This window comes from Ciona robusta, chromosome 4, assembly GCF_009617815.1.
Source record: "Ciona robusta chromosome 4, ASM961781v2".
In the NCBI taxonomy this organism is placed as follows: domain Eukaryota; kingdom Metazoa; phylum Chordata; class Ascidiacea; order Phlebobranchia; family Cionidae; genus Ciona; species Ciona robusta.
In genome coordinates, this window is record NC_143238.1 from 2263260 (window position 1) to 2291031 (window position 27772).

The 27772-nt window shown below is 34.1% G+C and overlaps 3 protein-coding genes across 5 annotated transcripts; 2 read left to right on the forward strand and 1 right to left on the reverse strand.

The window, feature by feature from the left end:
- LOC149736534 (protein dcd1A-like) lies at positions 1-6356 on the forward strand. Its single transcript, XM_089876148.1, has 12 exons — positions 1-146; positions 632-764; positions 1532-1629; positions 2107-2177; positions 3087-3195; positions 3705-3834; positions 3898-4002; positions 4356-4471; positions 4726-4836; positions 5217-5334; positions 5503-5719; positions 5995-6356. Exons 1-12 carry the CDS (start codon positions 72-74, stop codon positions 6044-6046), a joined length of 1335 nt encoding a protein of 444 aa, XP_089732274.1. The 5' UTR covers positions 1-71; the 3' UTR covers positions 6047-6356.
- On the reverse strand, positions 6056-24319 carry LOC149736535 (uncharacterized). Of its 3 annotated transcripts, none has more exons than XM_089876116.1 (28): positions 24123-24319; positions 23990-24050; positions 23481-23598; positions 20220-20318; positions 19843-19915; positions 19274-19353; positions 18557-18694; positions 17969-18084; positions 17381-17479; positions 16943-17044; positions 16528-16651; positions 15721-15830; positions 15233-15386; positions 14330-14579; positions 13971-14110; positions 13685-13796; positions 13168-13243; positions 12601-12805; positions 11888-11948; positions 11233-11365; positions 10812-10990; positions 9904-9938; positions 9418-9562; positions 8891-9029; positions 8715-8792; positions 8370-8451; positions 6852-6986; positions 6056-6516 (listed from the first exon to the last, which is right to left on the reverse strand). In XM_089876116.1, exons 1-28 carry the CDS (start codon positions 24173-24175, stop codon positions 6434-6436), a joined length of 3180 nt encoding a protein of 1059 aa, XP_089732242.1. In that variant the 5' UTR covers positions 24176-24319; the 3' UTR covers positions 6056-6433. The 3 variants fall into 3 exon arrangements, with proteins under 3 accessions (XP_089732242.1, XP_089732241.1, XP_089732240.1); XM_089876115.1 differs by having other exon boundaries at positions 6852-6983; positions 9904-10067; XM_089876114.1 differs by having other exon boundaries at positions 9904-10067.
- A 143-nt stretch (positions 24320-24462) lies between these two features.
- LOC149736536 (meiotic recombination protein REC114-like) lies at positions 24463-27044 on the forward strand. The gene is made up of 6 exons (XM_089876167.1): positions 24463-24681; positions 24751-24804; positions 24866-25062; positions 25387-25497; positions 25662-25765; positions 26259-27044. Exons 1-6 carry the CDS (start codon positions 24594-24596, stop codon positions 26386-26388), a joined length of 684 nt encoding a protein of 227 aa, XP_089732293.1. The 5' UTR covers positions 24463-24593; the 3' UTR covers positions 26389-27044.
- Positions 27045-27772: the final 728 nt, after the last annotated feature.

Here is a 27772-nt window from a genome sequence, read left to right on the forward strand (position 1 = left end):
TATTAGCTTGTTGCAAAACAACTGCGAGCAAAGCGCATTCAGACATTACGCATTTCTTGATTGCAGGCGAAATGCGAACTTACTTGCTCGTCTTAATTGCTGCTTTGTGCGCTTCTAGCAGTCTTGCTGCAGAATGCCACGGCAAAGTAAGTAAGATGTACAGTTAAGTGTTGTGGTTTGGTATAGTTTTGTTGGAAAGTCGTTTAGCTTGAGTAGGAAATGCTATGTTAGTTTTATAACATATAGTCTGTTCGTGCACGATTGTATTATAGGTATAGCAGGGTAGGAGAAAATGGGACACCTTTAGTAATTAATATATAAATATCCCGTTTTTTTTAAACAAAGCTAGAGTTGTAAAGATACGTTTTTATGATATTTCATTGATTGTTCTTTGTTTACTACCAAATGGGACGAGAAAATAGAATAATAAAAATGTTATATATCTCTCCCACCGTACTATATATAAATATGCAACGTATTTTAAATATGTAAGGTGTTTTAATACTAAGGTACAATTGTAAAATGAGGTTATTTGGTTACACCGTTCCGTAATAGCGTAACAACGATCAGGCATTCGCAATTCCTCACAGAACGATCGGTAATTAAGAATATAACGCTCAATCTGTTGCAGCCAAGTCCAGATGCTCAACCCAATGAAAATTCGATCCAAAAACCTGATTTTAAGTTGGCTGGCTCCACGAAAAACGGAAAGTTGTATACTGTTGGTACCGGCAACGAAGTACTAAAAGTTTTGCATGTTTGGGGTACGTATAGTAGTGTGGGGGGAGATGGAAGACCCTTCAGTAGGCCTACTTAATATCTTGAAACAATAACAACGATTTAGTTGTTGCAGTCATATAATTTTATAATTTTTTGATGTTTTTGTTTACTACCAAATAGAATGAGAAAAAAGTATGAAAAGGTGTTACATCTTCCCCCAACCTACTAGGCTATACATATGACTTAATTTATCTCGGTAACAAGTTACATCTGTGGGCACCTATTGATTTAACAGAACACCCATGCTACAACGCCCGACGCGTTGCACTGCCACGCGAGCATTAAGTAATATACACATTTATTTTGTCCTTCGGTAATTCGACCAAATTTGGTAAAAAATATGTTTTAGTTAGTCAAAGACACCCATTTTAACGAACAAGGCCCGAAACTCCTGGTAAAAAATAACCATCGCCAATTTATGAATGGAACACTTCAGACCCAGCATCACGGCCTACTATAGAGATATCTCTAGTGGGCCGTAGACCAAAGCGTGAAAAGTAGGTCTTATTTTCAGGTCATGCATAATCAATAAAGGAAAGGGAATGATTTTAAAACTTTTACAATTAAGTTTAAATCGTACTGTTTTTCTACTTGACAAAGAAGTGGGGAAATTGGGACACTTAAGCACATGCTGTACCATTTTTATATTTAATAAAATAGGCGACTATAAATGTTTTTTTAAAACTCATATTACCCCGTGTCTCACTTTACCCCAAACTGCTATACACAATTTTTGTATATTCTTTCTTAGGTACTCCTTACGAGATGGGTATCGCACATGGTACATTACTAAAGAAAGAAGCAGCCGACTTTATGAATCAAGTCTGGAGCTATCTAGAAGAACAAGTGGTAGGTTAATTTACAAGAAAAGTGTAAGCTTACTTTATCCTCGCCTGGCCGGGAAACGGCAGTCGTTATAACACGGGTATTAATACGCCTTGCGTGGCAGCTTACGAGTTACCATGTATATTACTTTGTGGGTGGTTATTTTTTGTAGGAGTTTTTTTATTTTTTATATTGCTGATAATTGGGCAACCCATTATAGTGACCACTGGGTTGGAGCAATTACCCCTGTGTCTTGCCCAAGGACACATACGCCCACAATGGTAGCGTGGAGCCTTGAATCCATTACCTCTGAGTTACAGGCGCGCTACCCAATTTGCCACGGCGCCGGATGCTACATAGTGTAACGTCGTAAAATTTTACACCGCCTAGGCCCTTTTAAAAATTTTCACCCTTCTAGCTGCAAAAAAACGTTAACCTATTTTAGTCCGCTCGTCGTTACAAAAAAATTGTTTGTATTTTAAGTTTCCTTTCTATTCTTAGATCGAGGCCATCAACAGCAGTGTCAATTTGAAGTTCCGCGACTGGTTTCTTCGCGATGTCGCAAACCTTGGGTATGATAATCGGATGTTCTTTAATATATTTTATTAGTTTTAAAAGACTTTATTGATTTTTTTAAATATTGTTTTTAAACTGATTTTTAAACATGCATTAAAATAGTTATTTAAAAAATATTTTAAACTAAAATAAAAAAATTATCCGTATTTTTGTTCTAAATTAACCGTATTTTAATCTATAAGCAAACGTAAAACACCATTATAAATCAAACGTGGCTACTAGGTATAATATAGTAGGGTGGGGGAGATGGGACACGTTTTATTCCAATTTCTCGTCCCATTCAGTAAACAAATAACTTTCAAAGAATTATAAAACCATATACTCACAACTCTCATAACCATTGTTAATTGTGTAAAACGTTAATTGTTTAAAACGCGTGGATTTTATGTGCTAAAGGTGTCCCGTCTTCCCTTACCCTACTATACTGATGTATTTTTTCTTTGTCTGTACGCGATTTAAAGGTTATTCGTCACTTTGATTTAAAAGCGTGACAATATATACGACTTTAAAACGTCTGCCGTAGCAGCCGCAAATAAAAGAAAATAAAAAAAACATGACTCGTCTTACCCCAACCCACTAAACATGTGTAAAATTGACTTATGTGTGAGATACAATGCGCTTACTTGCTAGCTTTTCAAACAGTACGATAACAGAGAATAAAAGCATGGGCCGCCCTAATCCTATACCTATTATACATAGTAGGGTGGGGGGAAATGGGACACCTTTTCGTTCCACTTTCTCGTCTTATTTAATAGTAAACAAAAAAATTTAAAGAGTTATAAAATTATAACCTCACGACACGGTCAGGATGACATTTTCAAAACACAGTCAGGATATTTGGATGTTATGTGCTAAAGATGTCCCGTCTTCCCACACTCAAATGTATCTTGTATTTTCTTCTACAGATTAGAAGCTGCGTGTGACTTGGAAGTGGCTGTGACCAAGAAATATAGCGGTGGATATTTCTTGGAGGAAATTAAGGGATTGGCTGAGAGTTGTGGTGTCGACTACAAAGTAAGTATATACTGAAAGTTCAATTCACTTATTTGTGAGTAACTATACATTCATTGTAACCAGATATCAATTATAGCACTAATAACCCATATCAATTGTTTCGTTAGCTCAAAATACCTTTTCAATTAAAAAACAATTAGCGGATATATAGTACTGTGGGATTAGATGAGACTCCTTAACCACATTATATCCAAATGTCCTGATCGTGTTTAAACAATTAACAGCGGTTTAAGAGAGTTGTTTGGAAACGGTTTTATAATTTATTAAATTTTCTTAATTTTTTTACTAAATGGGACGAGAAAATAGAATGGATAGGTGTTTCATGCTCCCCCACCTTACTAAATTTAACAGCGTACAAAATATATCAAACTATACCGCTTTAAATTTGTTGTATCATGCTATATGTTTGTCTATAGTTACCCGAAATAACGCAAAGTTCCGTAAACGCTGGTCTTACAAATTTGTTCATGGTTCATAAGCAATATTAAAGCAGTTGAAACGTATTTCAGAAAATTCTTCGTATCCATATGCTGGGAGAATTGACCAAAGGTTCGTGCTCCATGTTCGGTGCATGGGGAAATGCATTGAAAGCTGGGCAAGGTGTTTTACAGCTGAGAGCGTTAGACTGGAATATGGACGGTAAGAAATAAAAAAACTGCGAAATGAAAAAAAAGTCGAAAATTTATAAGTATATTTTTTCAGGGCCGTTTAAGAATTACCCCCAGCTTACTGTTTATCATCCAAACGCAAATCAGACTGATGACAACGGAAAACCTGCACACAGCTTCGTAAATGTCGGATGGACAGGTAAAAATAAATTAAAGTCACAAAGGCTATATTGCATAGCCTATACGCTAGTAAGTTATACCCACGAAATCTATATATTTACGAGCCGTGACATAACATAAAAGTGTGACAAAATCTGTGACTTTGCGCCTCCAGTCATAATTGCCTGGCGGGGCAACGGAAGTCGTTATAATGTTCTGTTGCAAACACCCAACGAGTTATACCATAAGCTTTATAGGGTAATTTTTTAAAACCTGTATCTTATTACATTAAGGAATGCACATTGTGACCAATTTGACATTGCGCCGAACAAACCTATAGTTTTATTGTATTGCTGTACAAATATAATTAAGCTTGATGTTACACACATATAGGTTGGATTGGCTCCATAACTGGCATGTCTTCGTCAAAACTCGCAATATCCGAGATCGGGGTTTCATTTTCAGATGCTTCTTTCGGTAAAGAATCTCGGTTTGGTATTCCATTTACTGTGAGTATATATATATAGTCTATACACATTGATCCTTTTTTCAAAATTTACCGAAAACGTAGTGATTTGGTACGTTTGTATTTTTTTTATCTTTAACTGGCAGAGCAACGACAGACTCGTTATATAACATGGGTGTTCTGTTTCAACACCTCGTGCTTGTTCACGAGTTACCGCATATGTAACATTGTGTGTGAATATTTTTGATTTTTAAGTCTAATCAATACTATACATAATGTTAGTTTTAATGTTCGCAGTACATTTTAAGAGACGTGCTTCAATTTGATTACACTTTGGATGATGCAATAAACCGCATGGCGAACGCTCATCGAACTTGTGACCTTATTTTTGGAGTCGGTGATGGAAAAGTAAGACAATATACAAATATCTTTTACTTAATCTTTGTAAATATCGACGCAGTAAATAACTATAGGAGGGTGGCGGAAGACGGGACACCTTCAGTACATAATATCCAAATATCCTGATCGTGTTTTAAACAATTAACAACGGTCTATGGATAATTCTTTGAATATATAATTCTTTGAATGTTTTTAGTTTACTACCAAATTGGACGATGAAATAGAATGAAAAAGTGTTTCATCTTCCCCCACAGTACTATATAATGACCAGTATGCAACTTCACCATATTATAAGGTTATATTGGCAAATTTCTTCCGTCAGATCACTCTGTGGTCTATTTTAAAATTGCTTAGATAATATCCTAATAACAAGCTCTTAAATTGCACAGGAAAACCGAGGATTCCGTGGCGTGCAGTATTCTGCTTCTGTGGCAAACTTTTTTGACGACCAAAATATGATGCCAGTTGCAGAATGGCATCCGAAAATCGAAAACGTTGTCTATTTTGGTAATTTATTCACTCTTTAAATACTATCCAGGTATTCTTGGCCAAGCCTCCGATACAAGCGTAAAACATTTTTACACCAAGTTAGGTCAAAAAACTCTGTTTACATTCAGTTATCGAACCTAATCTTGATTTTTACAACCGTTGGCTTACTATATGATCACAATTTAGGAATGGACTGGCTTTGTCCGGGATACAGCGAAGTTCTTTCAAGACAACTGATGAAATACCATGGACAACTCACAGCCGAAACTGCAATCACAAACATAGTGTCTATTGAACAGTCTGGTTCAACGCACGTAGCTATATATGACCTCACAAACGACTTAATGTACGTTTCGTTCAACAAGGCAGATGTTCAAAATGGTCCGAATGCAGCCTATGATCGGTAAGTTGCGCCTTTTTAAGTTATATGCTAGGTAAAAACAGAATAAAACTAAAAAATCACCCACGAAGTTAAATTTGTGGTAACAGGCACGAGGTGTACGAAACAGAACACCGATGTAGCCGTGTTATAACGACTGTCGGTGCCCTGTCACGACCCTATAAAATGTTACATTTATGTAAATATAGGTCGAAATACAATTTTACCCGTTTTTACTCTAATAGAATCATAGATTAGAATTATGTAACAATTATGATAGAATTGTTACATATTTACAGGCCCTTTATGGTTTTCAACACTGCAAATTTGTTTTCTGAAAGTCGTCCATAAAACGTCTACTTACTTTAGTAATCAATTTTATTAATTAAGCATTTATCGTATTCACAGTAAATAGTACAATGACACTTTCTTTGAGGTAAAATGTAAAAAAGTGATTGCACAATGAGTAATTTTTGCATTAAATTGGCACTGTTAATAAATCATGTAATTCAAACTGAATTTTATTAATTAAGCATTTATCGTATTCACAGTAAATAGTACAATGACACTTTCTTTGAGGTAAAATGTAAAAAAGTGATTGCACAATGAGTAATTTTTGCATTAAATTGGCACTGTTAATAAATCATGTAATTCAAACTGGCATAGGGGTTTACATAAATTTAGCACTGATGTATTGCACACATTTCAAACTTTTATAATAACAGTAAGTACAGCGACCTAAACAATGTAATCGCTGTCTGCAGAGTCGGGGGAAGGCACAGTTTCAATAGTAGTTGGCAGCATACACGACTTCACCACGCCTGTGAAATGTTATGATCAGAACAGTTGGCAGTTTCAGAAAAATGATGAGCCAAACTATGTGTATAATGTTTAAAACTTTCTACAAACAATGGGAAAATACTAAACCGAAATTAACAGTAATAGCAATTGATTAGAACAAGTGGCCGTATCAGGAATATGAAAATATAAAGCTATGTTTATAATGTTTAAAAGTTTTTGCAAACAATGAAAAAATACTAAACCAAAATTAACAAAAATAGCAATAGGTGTTTAAAAGGTGCATATGTATCGCCAGAATTAGTAATGTCAGTTGCACCTGCTGGCAGCGCATATATGACAAAACTTTGTATCCTACCCAATACGGATTGAGGTGATTTTCCCGGCAAAGCATGATTTGGAAGTTGGTTTGCTTCAACATCTTTAATGAACTGGAGGAAGGCAGATAATGGTGGGAATGTGGATTGATCATTCGAACAAGCATTTATATCTGCTAGAGTTAATAAATGAATGTAACTTACTTTATCCTCGCGTGGCCGGAAAACGACAGTCGTTATCACACGGGTTTAACACCTCGTGCCAGCTTACGAGTTACCATGTATGTTACTTTGTGGGTGATTATTTTTTTTTGATTTTTTCATTTTTTAAGTATGGCTAATAATTTGGACAACCCATTAGTGAACACTTGGTTTGAGCAAGGACACATACGCCCACAATGGTAGCAGCGACGAGCCTTGAACCCATTACCTAATGGTTACAGGCAGGCGCGCTAACCACTACAGCACGACGCCGGACATTTAAATAGTGTTTAGTATATATTCTAATGTTAAATAGTTTTTAGTATATAATCTTAAAAAATAATCACCAACAAAGTAAAAAAGGTAACTTGTAAGCTGGCATGAGGTGTATAAAACGCAGTGTTATAACAGTTGTCGTTTTCCGGCCACGCCAGAATAGAGCAAGTTAGGCTCATTACACTCATAATCTAGTGTTAAATGTGTTTAGTATAAATGTAATGTTAAAAAAGTGTAATATAATAACTTTATTTTTCTCTTAGATTAAGATGTTTAAATATTTTAAAGGAAAAGACAGGATATAGCAACGAAACAACAGTTGTTAAAACATGATTACAGTAAATTATATTTACAAATTAGCGTGGTCGCTACACCTAGCAGACAAATGAATCAGTTATGTTTGATTATTTTTAAGCTAAACTTCTAATGGAAACAAAAGTGTGTATAAAGACATGACCCAAAAGTTTCTTTGCGCAGGGGTTGATATCTAAGGAAAAGAGCTTCTGGAACTATAGGTTAATTTAGATAACAAAGGAATTATATTGATGGCAGTAATACCCTTTTTGCATGCTAAAAAGTTAATGCGAATAACGATTCGCATTAACTCGTCATATGATAACTCGCTAACCGCGTTTTTTTGCATAGTCATTTGTTTATGCGCGTATCAACATTGAGTAAGCTTATTTTAGCGCAATATTATTAAATCTAGCTTATAAAATAAGTTTTAATACTTTATGGTGCTATTACCAACGAAAACCTATAAAATTAATACCCGAAAAAGATTAGGCTCTTAAAAGTAAAACTGTACTTTCACCTTACTTTTCTTTACTCGCATAATGCGAGTAACAACCAACCTCCTGCAGCAGATGACACGCTTATGACGTTATGCGTGTTAACTTTGTTTTTGCGAGTAAAATAAAAGTGACCATGCAAAAAGGGCATAAGTGTCTTGTAACTCGACACGCTTCTGGCCAAAATATTTATAGAGTTTCTCAAATGGCATTCTGGTGTTTTTTGACTAAAATATGATAATTAGAAAAAATGTGCCATAGTTTTGATTGTAAGTATAAAATATGACCTACTTGATTTTGGAGAAACCACTGATGAGTTTCGAGCTTGTAGTTTTGGACTTTCAGCTATTTCAGTCAAATATGATGATACTGACTGTCCATAGGTGTAAACAACATGTGTTATGTGTTCTAATTAAATTAAATTAAATAGATAGTTTAGAGTGGGTGAAGATGGGACACCTTTTTATTCTATTTTCTTGTCTTATTTGGTAGTAAACAAAAAAAACATTCAAAGAATTATAAAACCCTATCCTTCCCACTTCAACAGACCGTTGTTAATTGTTTAAAACACAATCAGAATATTCGAATACTGTGTGCTGAAGGTGTCCCATCTTATCCTAGGTGGTATGTGCTTACTTTTTCATTTATTGAAGTGTCTGTATTTGATGGACTCTTTATACCAACATGACTGGTTGCATATTTCTGGTAAAGATCCTAAAAAAAATAACTTCTTAACATCATTCACAAAACTAAATGAAATAATACAAAGTGCAAAAAGTTCAAAATATTACTGCAAAAAAATGATCAAAGACCTTTAAGTGGTACTTGGCTAAGTGGGTGCGTGCCATGGGGTCATGCCATAGATGGAGGCCACTGAATAATGGAGCCGCGACCTCGTCATCGTCCACCTCCATACCATGTGCATGCTTCAGTACTTCATACACTATGTGGCTGGGACAAGAGTAGAGTAATGAATGAATGAATGTAACTTACTTTATCCTCGCGTAGCTGGAAAATGACAGTTGTTATTACAAGGGTGTTCATACATTTCGTGCCAGCTTAACAGTTACCATGTGTTATACTTTGCAGGTGACTATTTTTTTGAATTCTTTAATTTTTTTTATGTGTGGCTGATAACATGGACAAGAGGACAACTCATTAGTGACCACTGTGTTGGAGCAATTGCTGTTAAGTGTTTTGCCTAAGAAAATATACGACCACAATGGTAGCAGCGACAAGCCTTGAACCCATTACTTCTGGGTTACAGCTGATAATTTGGACAGCCCAAATTTATAAAAAAAGCAAGTTACATTTAGTCAATTTGAATATATTTTTTTACCTGAAATCAGCTTTGTTACCAAGTTGTTCCAAGGCCCGAGAAACAAACTCGTTTGTGAGATGAACTACTTCTTGGTCGACTTGGCAAAAAAACTGAGAAGATAACATATCTGTGTCTATCTTGGTTTTAACCTCGTCCTTGTTGTCTAAAATGACAAGTAACATTTTAGATTAAGTAATTGTATCAGATGTTGTTTTAGTAAAATTTAAGTGTCAGACAATAAAAACACTATGCCAGTTATGTTCGGCAGTAAAAAATAAAATTTTCAACTTTAGGTGAAAAAAGAAATATGTGTGTGCAGTAATAAGTCAAAAAACATAAATACAAGGTAAAACAGTAAATGAATAAAATTTATTTTTTTATATTAAATACATAAAATAGTAACAAAAAAAAGAAAAATTGTTGTTAGATTTAAGAAATGGTAAGACTTCTTCAAAGGGGTGGTAGTGGACAGTATCAAACACAAAATCTCACAGTACATCTTACTCTCAGTACTCCAAGTATATCTTGCCAGCATGCATCTAAATGTAAGGCAAGTTAGATAAGTGTGGAACCCATGGGGCAGCGGGAATGAGCAAACAGAACAAGCTATTTGAAACTGGTTCAATACAAGGAGAAAGTTTTGTTCTTTTTCTGTGGCTGGTGTGTACCTGGTAAAGTAGAAAAGGAATAGTTGTATATCACATACGAATACAATGGTAGCAGCCTATAGCAAATTGGTTAGCAGGCCCACCTCTGACGTATAGGTTATGGGTTTAGACTCTTTGCATTATTGTTGTGGACACATATTATCAGACAGTTAATAGTGGCTCCAGCCTAGTGGTCATCAATGGGTTATCGCCGATACAGAAGATACACACCCACAAAGTTACATATGTGGTAACACGTAAGCGGGCATGAGGTGTATGGAACAAAACACCCATGTTATAACGATTGTTGTTTTTCTGCAAAGCGAGGATAAAGCAAATGGTATTGAGTCATAAGACTCATAATTCGACTTTTATCCATGAGGTTTTATATTTTAATACAAACATTATAGTATATATATATATATATCACATCTGTCTTTATTTTTGTATATTTTTTTAAATAAAACCTTTAGTGGCATTAGAAGTTAATTTTTGTATATTTTTTTAAATAAAATCTTTAGTGGCATTAGAAGTTAAAATGGAGATTCTTTAATTTTAAACTGAAACAACTAAAAATAAGCACAACTGTAACATATATATATAGACTGTTGTAATATATTAAAACTGACCATAAAATCCCAGTTTTTAAAAACGAGTTTTTTGAATAACAGTTACACAAATAGCCCATGCAAAAAAGTTTTGGTTAAAAACGTTAGTTTAAAAAAAATTAAAAAAAGGTAATTAAAAAACGTTAAAATGACTTACAAACGACTTTGAGGGTCCTCAACTCCTGATTTTAGCATAAGCAGTGTCAGAACATGATGTACAGCTCTCATTTGAGCAGAGACGTAATCCCGTGAGATGCGGGAGAGCTTCAGGGAGGATGTGGGATCAGAGGATGCAGGAATATGAGCACTAAAGTGATCTTCCAGTTTTTCAGTTGTCTAAAATGTTAATTACAAAGGCTTTAAAAAATGGTTAGGTTTTTTACTATTTTCATTTAAATACTTTTGGTTCTTTAAATGATTTCATTATATACTTAATTGTATAATATTAAAACAACAGGAAATTCAGAAATGCATTACAGCAGTCAGAAATGCATTAGGACATAAAATGCTTTTTATTTTTAACTCAGATTTATTTAAAACAATATTAGTGAAAAAAAGTGTTTATTATAAGGTCTCACCAAAACCATGATGTAATCTGAAGTTTCAATTCTCTCATGTTTATCCAGGAAAGATAACATTGTAGTTGTTTGGTAGTCATCTTCAAGGTCCAACATACTGTCTACTGATGATGATAATGGTTTACCAAAACGTCTGTAATGTTTCAATGAATGTTAAATGTAACTTACTTTATCCTTGCATGGCCGGAAAATGACGGTGTTATTATACAGGTGTTCTATTTCGTACACCTCTTGCCAGCTTAATCATGTATGCGATTTTGTAAGTGTTTTTTTCTGTACGGATGATATTTTAGACAACCCATTAGTGCCCACTGGGTTAAAGCAATTGCCTGTCCTCACTGTAGCAGCGACAGGCTTCAAACACATAACCTCTGGGTTAGAGGCAAGCGCACTAAGATTACCTGGTTTTATGTGGCTTTCATTATGGGTGTTTGTGTCATTGGAAAAAACACTTAGCTATAATTGCTCTAACTTAGTGGTCACTAATGGGTTGCCTAAATTGTCAGTATAAAAATTACCCCATTAAGTTACATGTGTTATCCTATAACTTGACCCAAAGCATACAAAATAGGGCACCTGTATTATAACTCCTGAAATTGTCCTGACAAGCCAAGATAAAAAATGTCAGATCACTCAAATATTATCAATGCCTTACTTGTGAAATAAATCCATCAAACGACTTGGAAGGTTGTCCAGGATATTCGTTGACTTTTCATCTAAACATTTACAAATATCATAATATCCAATTCTCCTTTCATTTATTACTAATATGTATATTAAATTAGTTAAAAAACACATTAATATTTTGATTAATATATTCATACATTTAATCTAATATAGAGTATGGGGTAAACGGGGTAATCTAACTGTATTTAATTGCTATATTTAAAAAGTAAGCTGAATAGTTCATTCAATAATCAATTAGGAAAGTAATCATTAATTACTTGCTAATTATGCAGTTTTAAATCTGAAAATAGTATTATTTATTCCAAAATTAATGATATATATACATAGACAGATCTAGGATTTTTCTGACGAAGAGTGTTTGCAAGAAAATGTCTCACTAATAGTTGCAAAGCGTCATATTAATGCGAGCGTAAATCAACCGTATTAATGCGAGCGTAATGTTCAAACACCAAACACCCCCCTCTAGATCCGCCACTGAATATATATATATATTATGATTAGATTTATATCAATAGATTAAAGAATAAATGCGAGAATTAAAAATTGAGATATGTTGAAACAAATTATCTCATAAAACAACAGAAACAAGGCCAACTGATGGGATCTATATGACCACTTACGTGCCCAATCCCCAACAATTAGAACATACTTTTAACAAAAACAGCAAAACACATTTCTTACCCTTATCTTTTTTTAAGCGCTTTAGGATAGTTAGTTCATCTCTAATGCTATCCAAGTCATATTCGGTGTAAAGTCCTTGCTCACATGCAGAGAAAACTCTGTACCATACAGTTGACTTGTTACTGTCCATTATTTGTGTGTCACTTTTTCCCACAACTCTGTCTATAGCAGTTAACTTGTGGTCTGAACTCAAAGCAGCAATATACTGAAATAAAACAAGTTTAGAATGAAAATTTTTGTTATGGTACATGTACAGCAACTAGGCATAATATATAGTGGGGTGGGGAAGACGGGACACCTTTAGCACATAAAATTCAAATTCCCTGATTCTGTTATAAATGATAAACAACAGCCTATGGAAGTTGTGGGGTTACAGTTTTATAACTCTTTGAATGTTTTTTGTTTACTACAAAATGGGACAATAAAATGGAATGCAAATGTGTCCCATCTTTAACTACAATGATTTAGATACACACGAAAAATTATTGTACACAGAAAATTTTTAGGTATAAAAATAATAGTGTATAATATTGTATATAAATAAGGTCTCATATATTGCATATATACCTGCTTAACAGAGCTACACAAGTTCTCACAAGTTCCATACATACTTTCATATACCACGTCATCTTGGGAAAGCTCCCTAGTATTTATAAAGATATCTCTTGATCCTTATTTATTACAATAGACAAATTTAAAACACTTTTTTTATATTTATAGTTTAATTCTATATGCTCAAAATTGCAGCATGCCAGGGGACATATGATTTAGTTAGTCAAATACCATAAAATATAATTTGGTATGAATGAATAAAGCATATTTATTGTCACAACTCAGAGCAACAACAGTCATAACGCAAATATTTTGTTTCATACATCCTAGGCCTGTTAAAGCACAGATGTTCTGTTTCATACACCTCATGTCTGTTTTTGAGTTACCATGTATGTGAACATTGTGGAAGATTTATTATAAACACGGCTGACAATTCAGGTATCCCAAAAGGACCACTGGGTTAAAGCAATTGCCATTGAGTGTCATTGTCAAGGTCACACAGGCGCACAAAAAAATAGAGACATAAATTTACTTTTCAGTTAGCAGCCAGTTTAGTGCATAGGAAGATAGTGATGATGGTAGAAGTGGAATCATGGTTGTAGGAATAGCATGCTTGTAATCAGCTAACTCTGCACATGCCATGGCTAAAAATATCTGAATCTCATTATCATGTTAATATTTTTTTATTATTTAAATTTTTTTATTTAATTATTTTTCTAAAAGCACTTTTTCTAAAAACATTTTTTTTTAATTTAACTGTTTTTGCACTCAAAAATTTGTTAATATTTTTTTTGTAATTTTGTTTTTGAAAAACTTACCTGTAAGTAGTTGGCATAACATAGGGGTTATGTAATGTTGTGCTGGAAATGTAATGATAGTTTGCAATACAATTGATAGCAGGTTAGAAGATGCATTACAACCTTGAGGGTACAGAACTGCCTGGCGGGTCATGTAGACTCTGCAGATTTTAAATAAGTAATTTAACAACTAGTAGCCTTAAACGAAACATTCTGCCACCAATACTTTGAGTACGGGCCATAATATCATTTTTTAAAATGGTTTTCTGATGCAAAAACATTGCATTTTATAGTGAGCAAAATTTTTAATGATATAAGTTATCAGTAGTTTTATAAAAAGAATTTTTTCTTTATAGAAAAAAAAGTAGAATTATGTTTACTTGTTTTTAGTGGTAGTTCTATCACTTGTGAATAATTCACAAAAAGCTTGCGAGCATAACTCCAGTGATAAAAAACAGCGTCGGGTCAGATCAAAACAGATAGTTGCGCAATCGTAACTTCCAACAGAAGACAGAATGGATTCTTGTGAATCGCTGTAATGGTTTGGGTCGCTCTCGGAATCAGCAACTGGCCTGTAATGTCGCTTTATGTATTCTAGATGGTGGTTGGCAATTGGTGGCAGCAAGTCTCCTGTAATGGTTTATGTAGAGAGAAATAAAAAAAAGGAAATTTTCTTCCAAATAAGTGTAAATATGTTTTTAACTGTAAGCGTGTTTTAACAACTCTTGTTTTGTCGCTATATCCTTTCTTTTAGTTTAAAATATTTCTAAATTTTTTTTACTATCGTAATCCAATAGACAAATAAAAGTTATCATTATTATTATTACATTATATTATTACATGTTAATATTATTATATTAATGTATTTTTTGGGCATGGCAACCATAGTAGCTATAACACAACTTTTCTGTTTCACACAACTCGTGTTTTCTTACAAGTTATCTAATGTGTAGCTTTGTAAGTGATTATTTTTTAGGGAATTTTAATTTTTTTTTATTTTATGGTTGACAACTGAGATAAGTTGTTAATTTAGAAGAAGTCCACTGGCTTGAAGCAATTGTTGCGAAGTGTCTTGCCCACCAAAAATACACACTGATAATGGTAGAAACGTCAAGCCTTAAAACCTTACCCTCTGGGTTAAAGTCAGACATGCTAACCACTGACCACTGTGCCACAGCACAGTAACTGTAAGGAATAACCATTCCTGTGTAGTTTTAAAAGCTTTTGGTATTTTAGTAATAAAAAAAAAATTTGAAAACATTTCTTTTGGCGGCCAATCATACCTGAAAGTAGTAAGTGAAACAATCCACTTTGCATCCTGATTTCATTGCAGGAAATGGCATTAGTGTCGTATATATGGAGGAACTTGCCAGCTGCTTGAACTATTAACATGCTACCCAGTGGATAGAAACTTATTGGAACGTCACCTATGTCTTCCTGTAAACAAATTAAAGTGGGCATGATAACTAATAATGAAAACAGGTATATTTGATACAGATGTGATCTAAAGAAACCACCAAAGCTTCAAAAATGAGACGGCCTTTAAAACAATAGCGCAAAATCAAACCGTTTAGAGTAAAAAAATCGGTTGCATATCAATGCATGGAATTTTTAATGAAAAATCATTCAACTTCAAACATTTTCATTTACTTTTTAGTCATTTTTATTTACCAATCTGTCAATGGCATTATATAGATAAATTTAAAAGGTTATTTTTTATTATCATATAATTTTCAGCTTTTCGGTTTGTGACCTGTACATCACATATTACCTGATATGGATGGTGGATCAAAATATCTTTGTTTAAGATTGCGATAGAATAAAGTCTGTTCCCGACGTTATGCTTGGATTGTTTTTCTTGCCAACACACGCATGTTAAACCTGTGATAACGTTTTGTGTTTAATACCAGGATTATATGGATTATTGGTTTATACACAAGGATTTTGAATGAATGAATGAATGTAACTTACTTTGTCCTCACGTGGCTGGAAAAAAATAGTCGTAAAACACAAGTGTTTCATACAGCTTGTGCCAGCCTTTGAGTTACCAAGCGCGTTACTTTGTGGGTGATTAATTTTTTCATTTTTTTTCATGTATGCCTGATAATTTAGACAACCCATTTAGATTATCATTAACCGCTAAGCCAACTGTGTGCATTAGGAAATACCATGTGAGTTGGGTAAGGGGATTAAAGTATTAAACCATATTAAAATAATGTTTGTGAATGAATGTAATTTGTATATCCTTACATGGCTGGAAAAAGACTGTCCTTATAACATGGGTTTTTTTCTTCGTAATGCCAGCTTATGAGTTAACACCTATTTAAATTTGTGGGTATGTTTTTCCTGTATGACTGACAATTTAGACAATCTATTAGTGACCAATGGGTTGGGGCAATTCTCTTAAAAAATACTCTATTTTGTTTTTTTTTTGTAAATTTGCACTTCAACATTTTTTGTGTATTTGGAAAACTCTCAATTTATCCAATAATAGTATTTAATACTACACAGGTATTGATTTTAATTGTTTTTTTTTTGGTAAAAATATACATAATACAATAAGAATAAGTTTATCTACCTGATTCACACATTGTGACAACTCTCATGTTAAGTTCAATACTCGAAACTGTTGGGTCAAGATCATAATGTCGGTTCAGTGAGCTTGTGTTGTACAAAGCAAAACGAGACAGGTGTAAGCAGAGCTAGTGCAAATAAAGGGCGGAGTAAACAGAAATTTACAACAGCACAGGTTAATAATATGTACATAGCCTTGTTTGTAATGATTTATAGCATGCAAAAATCAGGTTGTTTTAAAATAAAAAATACTTTGTTTCGAAAATTTGTTGTTTTGGAAAAAAATACATTATACAATTGACTGTTATATATTAATAATTAAACAGCATTTGGAAATTAGAAAATTATTATTGTTTTTTCCATTTCTTATATAATTGGTAGTAGCTCACTATACACTTTTTACTTTTAATGTTTCAAACCTGAACTTCCAGAACTTTCTGGTGTGGCACAGTTTCATAAAACTGCAAGCACACAATGTTGCATTTGGTTGGTAAACCTGCAATTTCTTCACTGGATAATTTCTTCGAGAAAAAAAATTATTAGAATAGTTGAATTTAGTTCGCTAAAAAAACTTCATTTAAAATGCTAACCTAAAGGATCTGGTGCTACGAAAAAGTAACAGACAAAAAATCAAGTCTAACTAATTGTATATATATGATATATTCTAACTAATTGTATAATATATCATATATATACAATTGGCAAGACTTGATTTTATTATAAAATTGGTTGAACCTGATTTTTGTCTGTTATGTTTCCTTAAATCTTTATTGTATTCTTTACACAAGAATTGTTTAACTTTACGAGCACCAGGTTAGGGTTAGATTCGCGGAATTTACAACAATTAAAGTGCTTACCTGGTGTTTTTTTAGGGATTTGTTTGTTATTGGAACCATGTACCATAACCTTTGTGTATGAGGCTCCCATTGGTTCCATATTGCATGGGATGATAGAACCTGTGGTAATATATGCTTGTTCATAATAAGTTAGTTTCAAAACATTAGTGTAAAATTTACTGTAGTGTAACAAAACAAAATTTTATTTATCACTTAGAAAACAATAGCAAGGATCATGTTATTTAAAAAAACGAAGAAAAGGTCATTAACAACAAAGCAACAGTCATTAAATGAAGGTATGGATAAAAGGAGTGGGAAAGACATTAAAAAGCGCCGCTTTTAATGTGCACCCAACTTTTTTAAATCTAGGGGAGGCAGTGACAGTCAAAAACATATTGTTTGACAATTAATAAATGCACCAACGGGCCAACCCTGGTCTAAATCCAAGGTCCTATAGAATGCCAAACCATAGCAGCTCACCCTTACAGAATAAGAAGTGTAGGAAAATCTAGGTTTGGCCTGTCTTACCATCTCAAGTTTTGGGAAAACTAAACGCACCCATAAAAATAAAATGTTTTGAAAAACAGTTATGTTAAAATGATTAAATACCTCAGAAGTGGGTTTTCCAAATACCCTTGTTCGTGATGGTTGTTCCAATAATAAACTACTCTGGCTTGTTTTCATTTTTCCATATTGCATATCCTCAATCACAACATTATAAAGTCCTGAATAAGGAATGTACAGATTGCATTAAAAAGGCACAATACATGTATTCATGGTAAACATATGCAAATATTTAATACATTTAAACACACACATCGGGTAAAGTAAGACACTTGAAACATTTCTCAAATCTGCTTACAAGTAACAAACCAAGTGGTGAAAAAGATATAAAAATTATAAGTTAGTTCATAAAATAAATCAACATGACTTATTTCAGTCAAAGTTAAAACATCTACCAACTACTGGACCCTGATTGGGTAAATAAATAAATTAAATACCATTATCTGTCTCTTTGATTACGGTAGCGAATTTTTAGAAATATTTTATACAAAAAGACAGGATACAGCGACAATACAAGAGTTGTTAAAACACGCTTAAAGTAAAACAAAATATTTAAATTTAATTGGAAGAAAATAAGCGTAGTCACTACACCAAGTATGTTTAAAATATCAATCTGTTAAAAGCTAATCTTACCTATTGATTCTCTATGCATGGCTAGCAACACTTGGTAGCTAGTCAGTTTTAAATCACCATTAAGCTTCACATTCAACCAGTTGGTAAATAGAACTCGTTGCACAAGTTTTCTCCGCGTGTTAAACTTCATTGACCAACCTGATAGAGAATACAAATTAAATGTATGAAGAAATGTAACTTACTGTATCCTCGCGTGGCCGGAAAACGCCGGTTATTAAACATGAGTATTCTGTTTCATACAACTCATGCCAGCTTACGAGTTACCAAGTATTTTACTTGATGAGTGATTACTTTTTTACTTTTTTTTTTAATCATGAACAGCCATATCTAGCTTTGTTTAACCCACTGAATAAAAAAAATATTTTGGGGATAATAGATCAACCCTGGCCTGAGCTAAATCCCAGGTCCCCTGATGTATTTCAACACAGGACCTTACCAATAATCCAATAAAGAACAGTTTTACGTTTGATTTGACTTTATACAACAAAGCTGATTCAACAGAGCCATGTGTAATTAACAACTTAGAACGTATAACCTAGACAACTTACTTAAACATAATTGGCAAAGCAAGCACCTGACAAATAATCACCCACAAAGTACATACTTGGTAACTCTTAACCTGGCCAAAATGTATAAAACACAACACTCGTGTTTAACAACTGTCGTTTTTCAATCCACGAGGATAAAGCAAGTTACATTACATTCATTCATTCATACCAGTTGGGTAAACTTCTGCTATGTATGAAGTATAACTCTCTTTGCTATACTTTGGGTATTCTTCATCATGTATTTCATTCCTGATAAAACATTATACTGATAATGGTGCAACATTAACTGTATTTTAATTTGTGTACAGTAATATTTGACCAATATTTAAATGTTTTATGTTTACTACATGTTGTCTAAGTTACACAATCAAAGTTCACTAAAATATTTTGTTCTCGAGAAGTGGTGTTTTAGATATTAATACAAAAATTTTAAGGGTAATTTATTACATTTAAGTACCAACTTTAGGCACAGAATCTAGAGTGGCAGGATAGTCAGGCCTATTTTAGAGTTATTTTACATTGCAGTAATTAGTACACAATACGAACAAATAAGGTATATATATTTCTTTCAGAAGAATGCACGTATAACTATCCCTGCATTTTTAAAGTATCATCTGACTATCAATGAATTTTGTATGAAATCTTGAATAAAAATAAATACTGCATGCACAGGCAATGAAACCCTACCATAATGCCATTTTAAATATTTTGGTAAAATAAACAAAAAAAAATACAAACCAAATATCTGCAGACGATTCATCAGTGGAAGAACTATTGTTACATCTACTGCTTGCTCCAAATGGTTTGGCGTCTAATAGAAATAGAAACAAATTTTACACCGTCACCGTTTGGTATGCTTATTGTTTAGGTTCGTTTTTTAATGGTTACTTTATATATATATATAGTAGGGTGTGGGAAGATAGAACACATTTTTTATTCTAATTTCTCGTTTTATTTGCTAGTAAACAAGGAAAAAATTAGAGAATTATAAAACAGTATCCTCACGACTCCCATTGATCGTTGTTAATCGTTTAAAACACGATCAGGATATTTGGATATTATGTGCTAAAGGTGTCCCATCTTCCCCACCCTACTATATGTGAATGGTAGAGTACCTGTTGCATGACTTGGTAGACTTGCAGTTACACTTTGTTGGTTTTTCATTATTGTCTCATTATGCTGCGATTTTCTGCTGCTGTTCCATGTTGTTAGACCTATTTTAAATTTTCAAACATTTTGGTATCCACTATTATATACTGGATGACAAATACAGCAATACAGGAGCCTTAAAAAGAGCAGTAGGCAACTTTTTTGGAAAGCGTGGAAATAAAAATGTAACATAACATACTTTTTTATGCCTTACCTCTAAAACTAAAGCATAATCAAAATACAGAAACAACAGTCCTTAACCCTTTAACTGCCGCCTATTTTTGGCGATTTTTTAGATTTTGACCAGGTCTGAAACATCTTGTTTTATTAGGGAAACTGTTGCAGCTACAGCAAAACTTTCTTAAGAAAGTTTGTTAAGTATGCAATTATCTAAATTTTGGTATTTTTATTTTTTTGATGACGTCATCATGTGAGTGATGACATCATCAAAAACAATTCAAAAAGCTTTTTTTTCATATTTACAGGTTTTATCAACAAAACAATGAATTTAAAACTTGTCCTCCATTCAATTTTCTTTCATTTGATGTAAAGATTGTTATTCTAGCTTGTTTTGTTCACAAATGACACTAAAATGAATTTCGCTAGTCTTATTTGTACACACCAACTGCTCTCTAGTCTGAAACATTTTATTGTAAAAATTGAAGTATTTTATTGTAAAGACTGAATCAAAACACAGTGAAACATTCTACAGTATTGTTGACAAGAATAGAAAATTGAGCATATAAAAAAATGAAGGGAACAACAAAGAAAATGAAGATATAAAAACATAATACAGAAGTGAAATATTTACAGTGTTCAAAAATATCAATTGTCTAGATGGCAAGCTTTATAATCTTTCACAGTGTGATACCGGGTAAAACAAGATGTTGGGCACAGAGCAACATTGCACTTTTCACACTTATATTTTGTTTGTTTGCGCCCACCCTTTCTTTTTGTATCGCTGCATACAGCACAATTTGGTTTTGAACTCTCTTCTTTTATTAGTTTATGATAGTACTGATCAGGTACAATTCTTGAAATTGTATCTTTTGATTTTCTTCTTGGACTTAGAACACCCGGTGTGTACTCCTGCAACAATCCGGTAATACACTCCTGAATATAAAATTTCAGAGTGAGCTTTTTTTCGTTACTACCGGATGGCAGAGTGTTATAAATTACATGGGAGTTGACCAGACATATCTGAATCAGATTGTCGAATATCCGCATGTACCACTTCCGTGATCGATGCGGAAAGAGGTATGTTCGGATACGCTGATCAATTCTGTCAACCCCACCCATGTATTTATTATATTCCGTCACACAATTTGGTTTCATTACCATCCGGGTTCCGGTTTCACTGGTTTTGCTTCGGATGGATTTTTCCGATACACCAGCATCATGTATGGTGGACAGCATTGTCAATCGTTTCGTGTCATGCCAGGCACAACAAAGAATGTCCCCTGACAACATATATACTGGGTCATCTCCTTTTTTGGTCTTCAGATTTTTTTTCTTGAGTTCATCAGGCATTCCTTTTCGATTGCAATTTATTGTACCGCAAATTCCAGTTTTCTTTTCTTTGAACTCTTTTGCCAAATATGGGTTTGAATAATAACTGTTCATGTACACTTCGTGTTGTTTTCCCATGTAACCTGAACATAGTTTACGGACAATGCTGTGAGTTTTGCTCACATCCTCGTCCGTCTCCATGGATGACCCAGCATACATTTCCCACTGTAAAAGATAGCCAGTAGTTGCCTCAGTAAGTGCAAATACTTTGTAACCCCATTTGCTTGGTTTATGTGGGTTGTATTGTTTTATGGTTGACCTTCCCTTGAACGCAATCGTCATTTCATCAAGAGATAATTGTTTTTGCGGTTTATAAACTTGGTCAAATTTAGGGACAATAATATCAACAAGCCGACGAATTTTGAAAAGTCGATCATAGTTTTCTTCGTGTCGAGGAATAAAATCTTCATTGTTGCAAAAGTGCAGCATTGATCGTATCAGGAGAAATCTATTCCTCGACATTATTTTCCCATATCCACTGGTCAGAGTGACAGAAAACGCGGACCAGTAGTCATTGATATCCGGTTTGTGACATAGTCCCATGGATAAAAGTAAAGCAAAGTAAGCTTTCATCTCAGGAATGTTTGTGTCTTTCCAACGCTGCAGCCTCGATGATGGAGTAGGCGTTTTGTTATCCAGAGTGTGGGCAGCATATCTGTTTGTTTCAGTCACCAACAACTCCCAAAATGCTGCTGACAAAAATAATTCCAAGCAATTTATTGGTGAATTATCATTCAGATTAGGCCCAATATACCCTGTTTCCTCAGAAAATGTTTGTAATACAGGGGTGTAATCGGTCCCCACATATGTCCAATTTTCTAAGATTTCTTCTGCTGGTAATACAAATGAAGGGTTTTTTTTCTTTTGTACTCTTTTCTTTTGATTTATTCTTTTCTTTTTAGCTGGTGGAGCAAGCACTTCACTGTCTTCTGAACTTGATACTTGGGAAGATTGTATGCATCCTTCGGATGTTGTTGCTACACTTGTTTGTAAAATAGTAGCATCAGGAAAAGACTCAACTGAGCTAGTACGACTCAAAATAGAGCCAGCACTACTTGTTGAATCATAGCCTGCTTCTAAAAGCCTACTTGCTTCATCAATCGTATAATTTTTTCGAGACATATTCGTATAACTTTTTCGTGACATATAACTGTAAACAACTTCAAATAAGACTGATTTGAGACTCAAAACAGGCTGGGAAACAAAGAAAATCGCTACAGCGAACTTCCCCACGGTTTTTTTGAACACAGTATGTGTTTTTGACTAATTATGGTGACCGGGGGCAAAGTAAACAAAAAAATTAAAAAAAAACACGAAAAAAAGTTTAACTGGTTATTACTCAAAATTTTTAAATACAAGGGTATGATTTTTAATGAACAAAAACAAAGAAAATTGCTTCTTCTTTACAATGAGACCAAATTTGGGATCGATAATGGAGAAATGACCGCAGAATCGCCGTTTAAGTGACATGTGGTCCAAAGCGACTTTAATCGCCATGGGCAGTTAAAGAGTTAAACACCATGAGTAACACAGTTAGACAGTTAAAAGGACTAGCCGTTGAACACATTGCCTATTAACCATTTTATGGTGGGAAATCACCCCTGCTAGTATCTGGATTTATGTCAGGTCAATCGTATGATTTAAAAACCAAAACTTACCAATTACTTTGCGGTCTGGTGAAAGTGAGGTGTTTATAACATCACAGCAATGTTTAATTACCAATATCACAACATCAGTATCGGTGAAAGTGTTGTATGATCGGATGTACAATGTGTTCTAAAGGGAAAGGTAACTGTCGTAGATATAATGTTACATGATATTTGCCGTTCAAATTTAACAACAGAAAGACATTATAAACATAGCTGTATCCCCATCTGCAGAGTATGGCAGTTCTTGAGAATACCTCGCTTATGAAAAACGGTTATTTTTCGCATGCGCGCGTGCTGTCTTTAAAAACCAGCATGCAAAGTACATTTCTAAGCCTTGTTAGAAAATTCTAATTAATTTAATATGTTTTCAATTGGCGTGTGTGGCACAAACTATGGGGTGCATAATCAAAAGTTTCGAAACAAAATCTTTTGTGCACCTGCTATACTCTGCAGACTGGCCTGTATCTACATTATAATCATTAGATAAACAATTTTAAATGCAAATACAACTTTGATACCTTTTCCATGTCTGAAACCCAAGAATAGAGAATTGTTCCATCATCATCAAATGCAAACACCCTTTAAATACAATATGTAGTTTCATGTTTTGAAGAATAATATTTCTAAACTATTAAATCATGTATTTAATACCTCTTTACTTTGCCAGCGCTAGTCGGCGCATATTCGTTGGTTGAGACAATCATTATAACGCCACAAACTGTTGACTACTAAGTTGGTTCAGTCGTTTTAAAGTACTGCAATTGATTAAATCGTAATCTCTAAACAAATATACCAGAAGTCTTTTTCACGGGACTTTCCCCGGATCGCTTGTTTACGTTTCTAGTCATTGGGATAGTCACGTGTGTTAGCTCAAGCGGAAAGAAAAAAAATAAACTCGCAGAGTCGCAGTAGTATACAAAGTTTACGTTGTTTTGTACAGAACAGCACTTAATTTTACTCTGATGGAATTTACACGCTATAATATGCGTATGTAACTTTAATCTGCTTTGATTAATTTTTAAAAGTTGTGTTATATTTCCATGTTATCATGTGTTTTTGAAATTTAAATGTTTTATTTGTAATTTAGTTGTAAAACTTAACCATCCAATCCTATTTTCAAAAATGGATGCACATACTAACAGTATGCAACAGCGTAGCGTTCATCATTTTTCGTTGTTAAAATACTGCAGAGCAAAGAAGAATCCAGAGGGTAAGTTTGTATATTAGCCGTTTTGACTTTTAAAATGCCGTGTAGCTTTTTGATATGTTTTACTTTGAGGTATGGGTTCCTGTAGTTACGCGGACGCACGAGAAAACTGGATAACGCAAGAAGGTATCTGTAATTTGCGTAAATTATACTTTAGCTGTGTTCGTTTGACTGTAAATGCCTTTAGCGTCTGAAACCGTACCGATGGTATTTTCCGTCTCAAACGATGGCCATTTGATTGTTACTTCCGGCAACGCCATATTGGAGAGCATTTACACAGCATTTTCGTCAGAGAAATACACCTCTGCCAAAGCATACAGAAAAAGCGACGCATTGCTTGTACTGTACAAAGCAAAGGAAGAATCTAGAATGTTTCGCTTACAAGTATGGCAACATGAAACCTTTAAACGTCAAACATAGTCATGTTTATTGTTAGTTTGCGAGCGCCAGTTGGCGCACACTAGGTGTTATTGTCAAACAACCGTTTAACTTCACTGAATATTAATGAGAAACATATTGCTATAACATAGGCCTTTAATGATTATGTAACACCATATATAACACTCTGTTTAAAATAAATGCAATAAAAAAATATAGATGCAATACCACTTCGTATAAATCCACGAATAATAACACTTTGTGTAAATTTAACTATAATACGTTACCTACAGGGTGCATGCAATATCAAGTAGAAATATGTTTTTTTAGTTTCAGGGCACTATCAGTTCAAATGCTGACGCCATTGCCGACAGTTGTGCTAAGATTTTGTCTAAATTTATACCAGTAAGATTCGATGGGAAAAACTCAAACGTCGAACCGGTAAACAAATAAATTATAAATTGTCATTTTCTGACGGCTATAATTTCCATAGTCAATTTTCAAAATATAACATATCCGGCGTTTAACTTTTCTACCTGATTGTTTTGTCCTATCTTAAAAAGATAAACCCTTTGCAATTTAAATGAAAGGTGACTTGTTTTCAGCACCCTGTTAATCCAGTTGAAACATCTTTGGCAGAAATTGCGCAAAATGTCGTTCAAAATACTCAAACTAATCTCCCAATGCTGTACCAAGCATGCAATTTCCAGTAAGTTGTTATGTTATATATACATAGTGCTTTTAAACGTGCGTTCTGTGGACCAGTCACTTTTGCCATAAATCATTCATCGGTAACACTGACAGAATTACGTTGATATGAATCTAGCATTTAGTAAACGACGTATCGTATTTCCACGCGGTTCATCTATAGGTTATAATGGCAGCATGCTACATAGTGCTCGCTTTCTTGGCGACTTAATGACGTAATCACTTAATGCTTGACGTCATAGGTCATACACATGACGTCAGTCGACGAACTTGCTGACTACCATTTATACGTCAACTCGTTTAGCCCAACACCCGAGGTGGTACTAAACAACAGACGCATCGGGCAATAACGTCTGTCAACTGCCCGGCTAGCGAGTAATTGTACTAATTTACAACGTGAAAGGATGCCCATATAGGCAGCTATACATCAAAGCACTTTTTACATGCAGGATTAGCACATACAGCTATACATCATAGAACGTATTTGCATGCAGGTGTAGCGAAGCAGATAGCAATGAGTTAAACGAATTTGTTCGCCTATGTTTAACTGACCCGACTTTTCCGTCTTATGTCGGGAAAGTGGAAGAAATATTACAGAACATTGCTGCAGGGAACAAGGAATGATTTAAGACACTTAATGTATTGTTGTGTACATCATAAAATAACTATTGTTTTTTTTCCAAAAAACTATTGTGTTTTTAAAAAAAAATGTTTTTTTTAAAAACTTTCTTTTTTTCCAAAAGTATGTTTTCGTTTATTGTTCAGAAAATTTTGTTTTAAAACGGAAAACGCGTAATAGCGCAACAGTAGGCTATACGATTTCTTTCAATTTAAAGCGCGTTTTAAATCGTATACGATTTTTTTCAATTTAAAGCGCGCCTTTTTTCTTTTATTTCTGATTCAACGGGTATCGCTAACTTACTCACAGGCATTCTTTTTTCACGGTATGCTTGCAGTGTGTAAATCCGACTCCCAGGCCTGCCGTGTTTGAACGCCATACATCCTTCAGATTACGACAGGTTTGCAGTCAGGGATTAGAAAAAGGTCTTAGGGTCAGTTTAAAGCAACCTTGCAAGTTATTTTCTGCTGCACTGATAAGCCATGGAACTCAAAGCGGACAACCACGATCTATTATGTTCTCGTATTTCAATCGAGGTTGTTTTGAAAGCGAGTTAGGGTTTGGCAAAGTTATAGTGGTCAGGAAATTTGCTTTACAAAACTTGTATCAAAAAGTTTTTCAGATCAGGTCGCAAGAAATGTTTTGGTTATAAAATTCTGTACTAATAGTTCCTGAAGAATTCCTTACGGCGTTTATAGATAAGAAACCGATATTTCGGAAATTCACAAAGAGTTTCTGGTCAGTAAGTAGGATACAACAGATTAGAAGCTGTAGTTTGATATATTTTGTATGCTGTATAGTAGAGTGGGATAAGATGGAAATTTGGTAGTAAACAAAGAATTATGAAACCGTATATTCTTGTAACCCTCGTTGGCCGTTGTAAATTGTTTAAACACAATCAGGATATGAAACGCCAAAGGTGTCCCGTCTTCCCCCTTACTGTATTATGTTTGCATTTCTTACTTTCGTGCACAAAGGTTTTGTCAGCCTCAACGATGATGCCGTGAAATACCCTACGTAATCTAGCCTTTATTTTGAGATTACTTTGCTGTACCTATGTATTGGCAACATGTACTCCCTATTATACTGTTCGCTTGGCGTTGAATTTCTGTTGTTTTAAGTATCACCTTACAGACCAAGCTTGTCATAGGGTAGGGGGAGATGGTACACATTTTCGTTTAGTTTTTTCTTTCCATTTGGTAGTAAACAAATAACATTTAAAGAATTATGAAACCGTATCCTCACGACTTCCACAGACCGTTGTTAATTGTTTAAAACACGATCAGGCTTTTTGGATATTATGTGTTAAGGGCGTCTCATTTCCCCCCATCCTACTATACCATAAGCTTGTCTGTACAAGCACTTAGAGACTGGTAATAACTTAGTTAT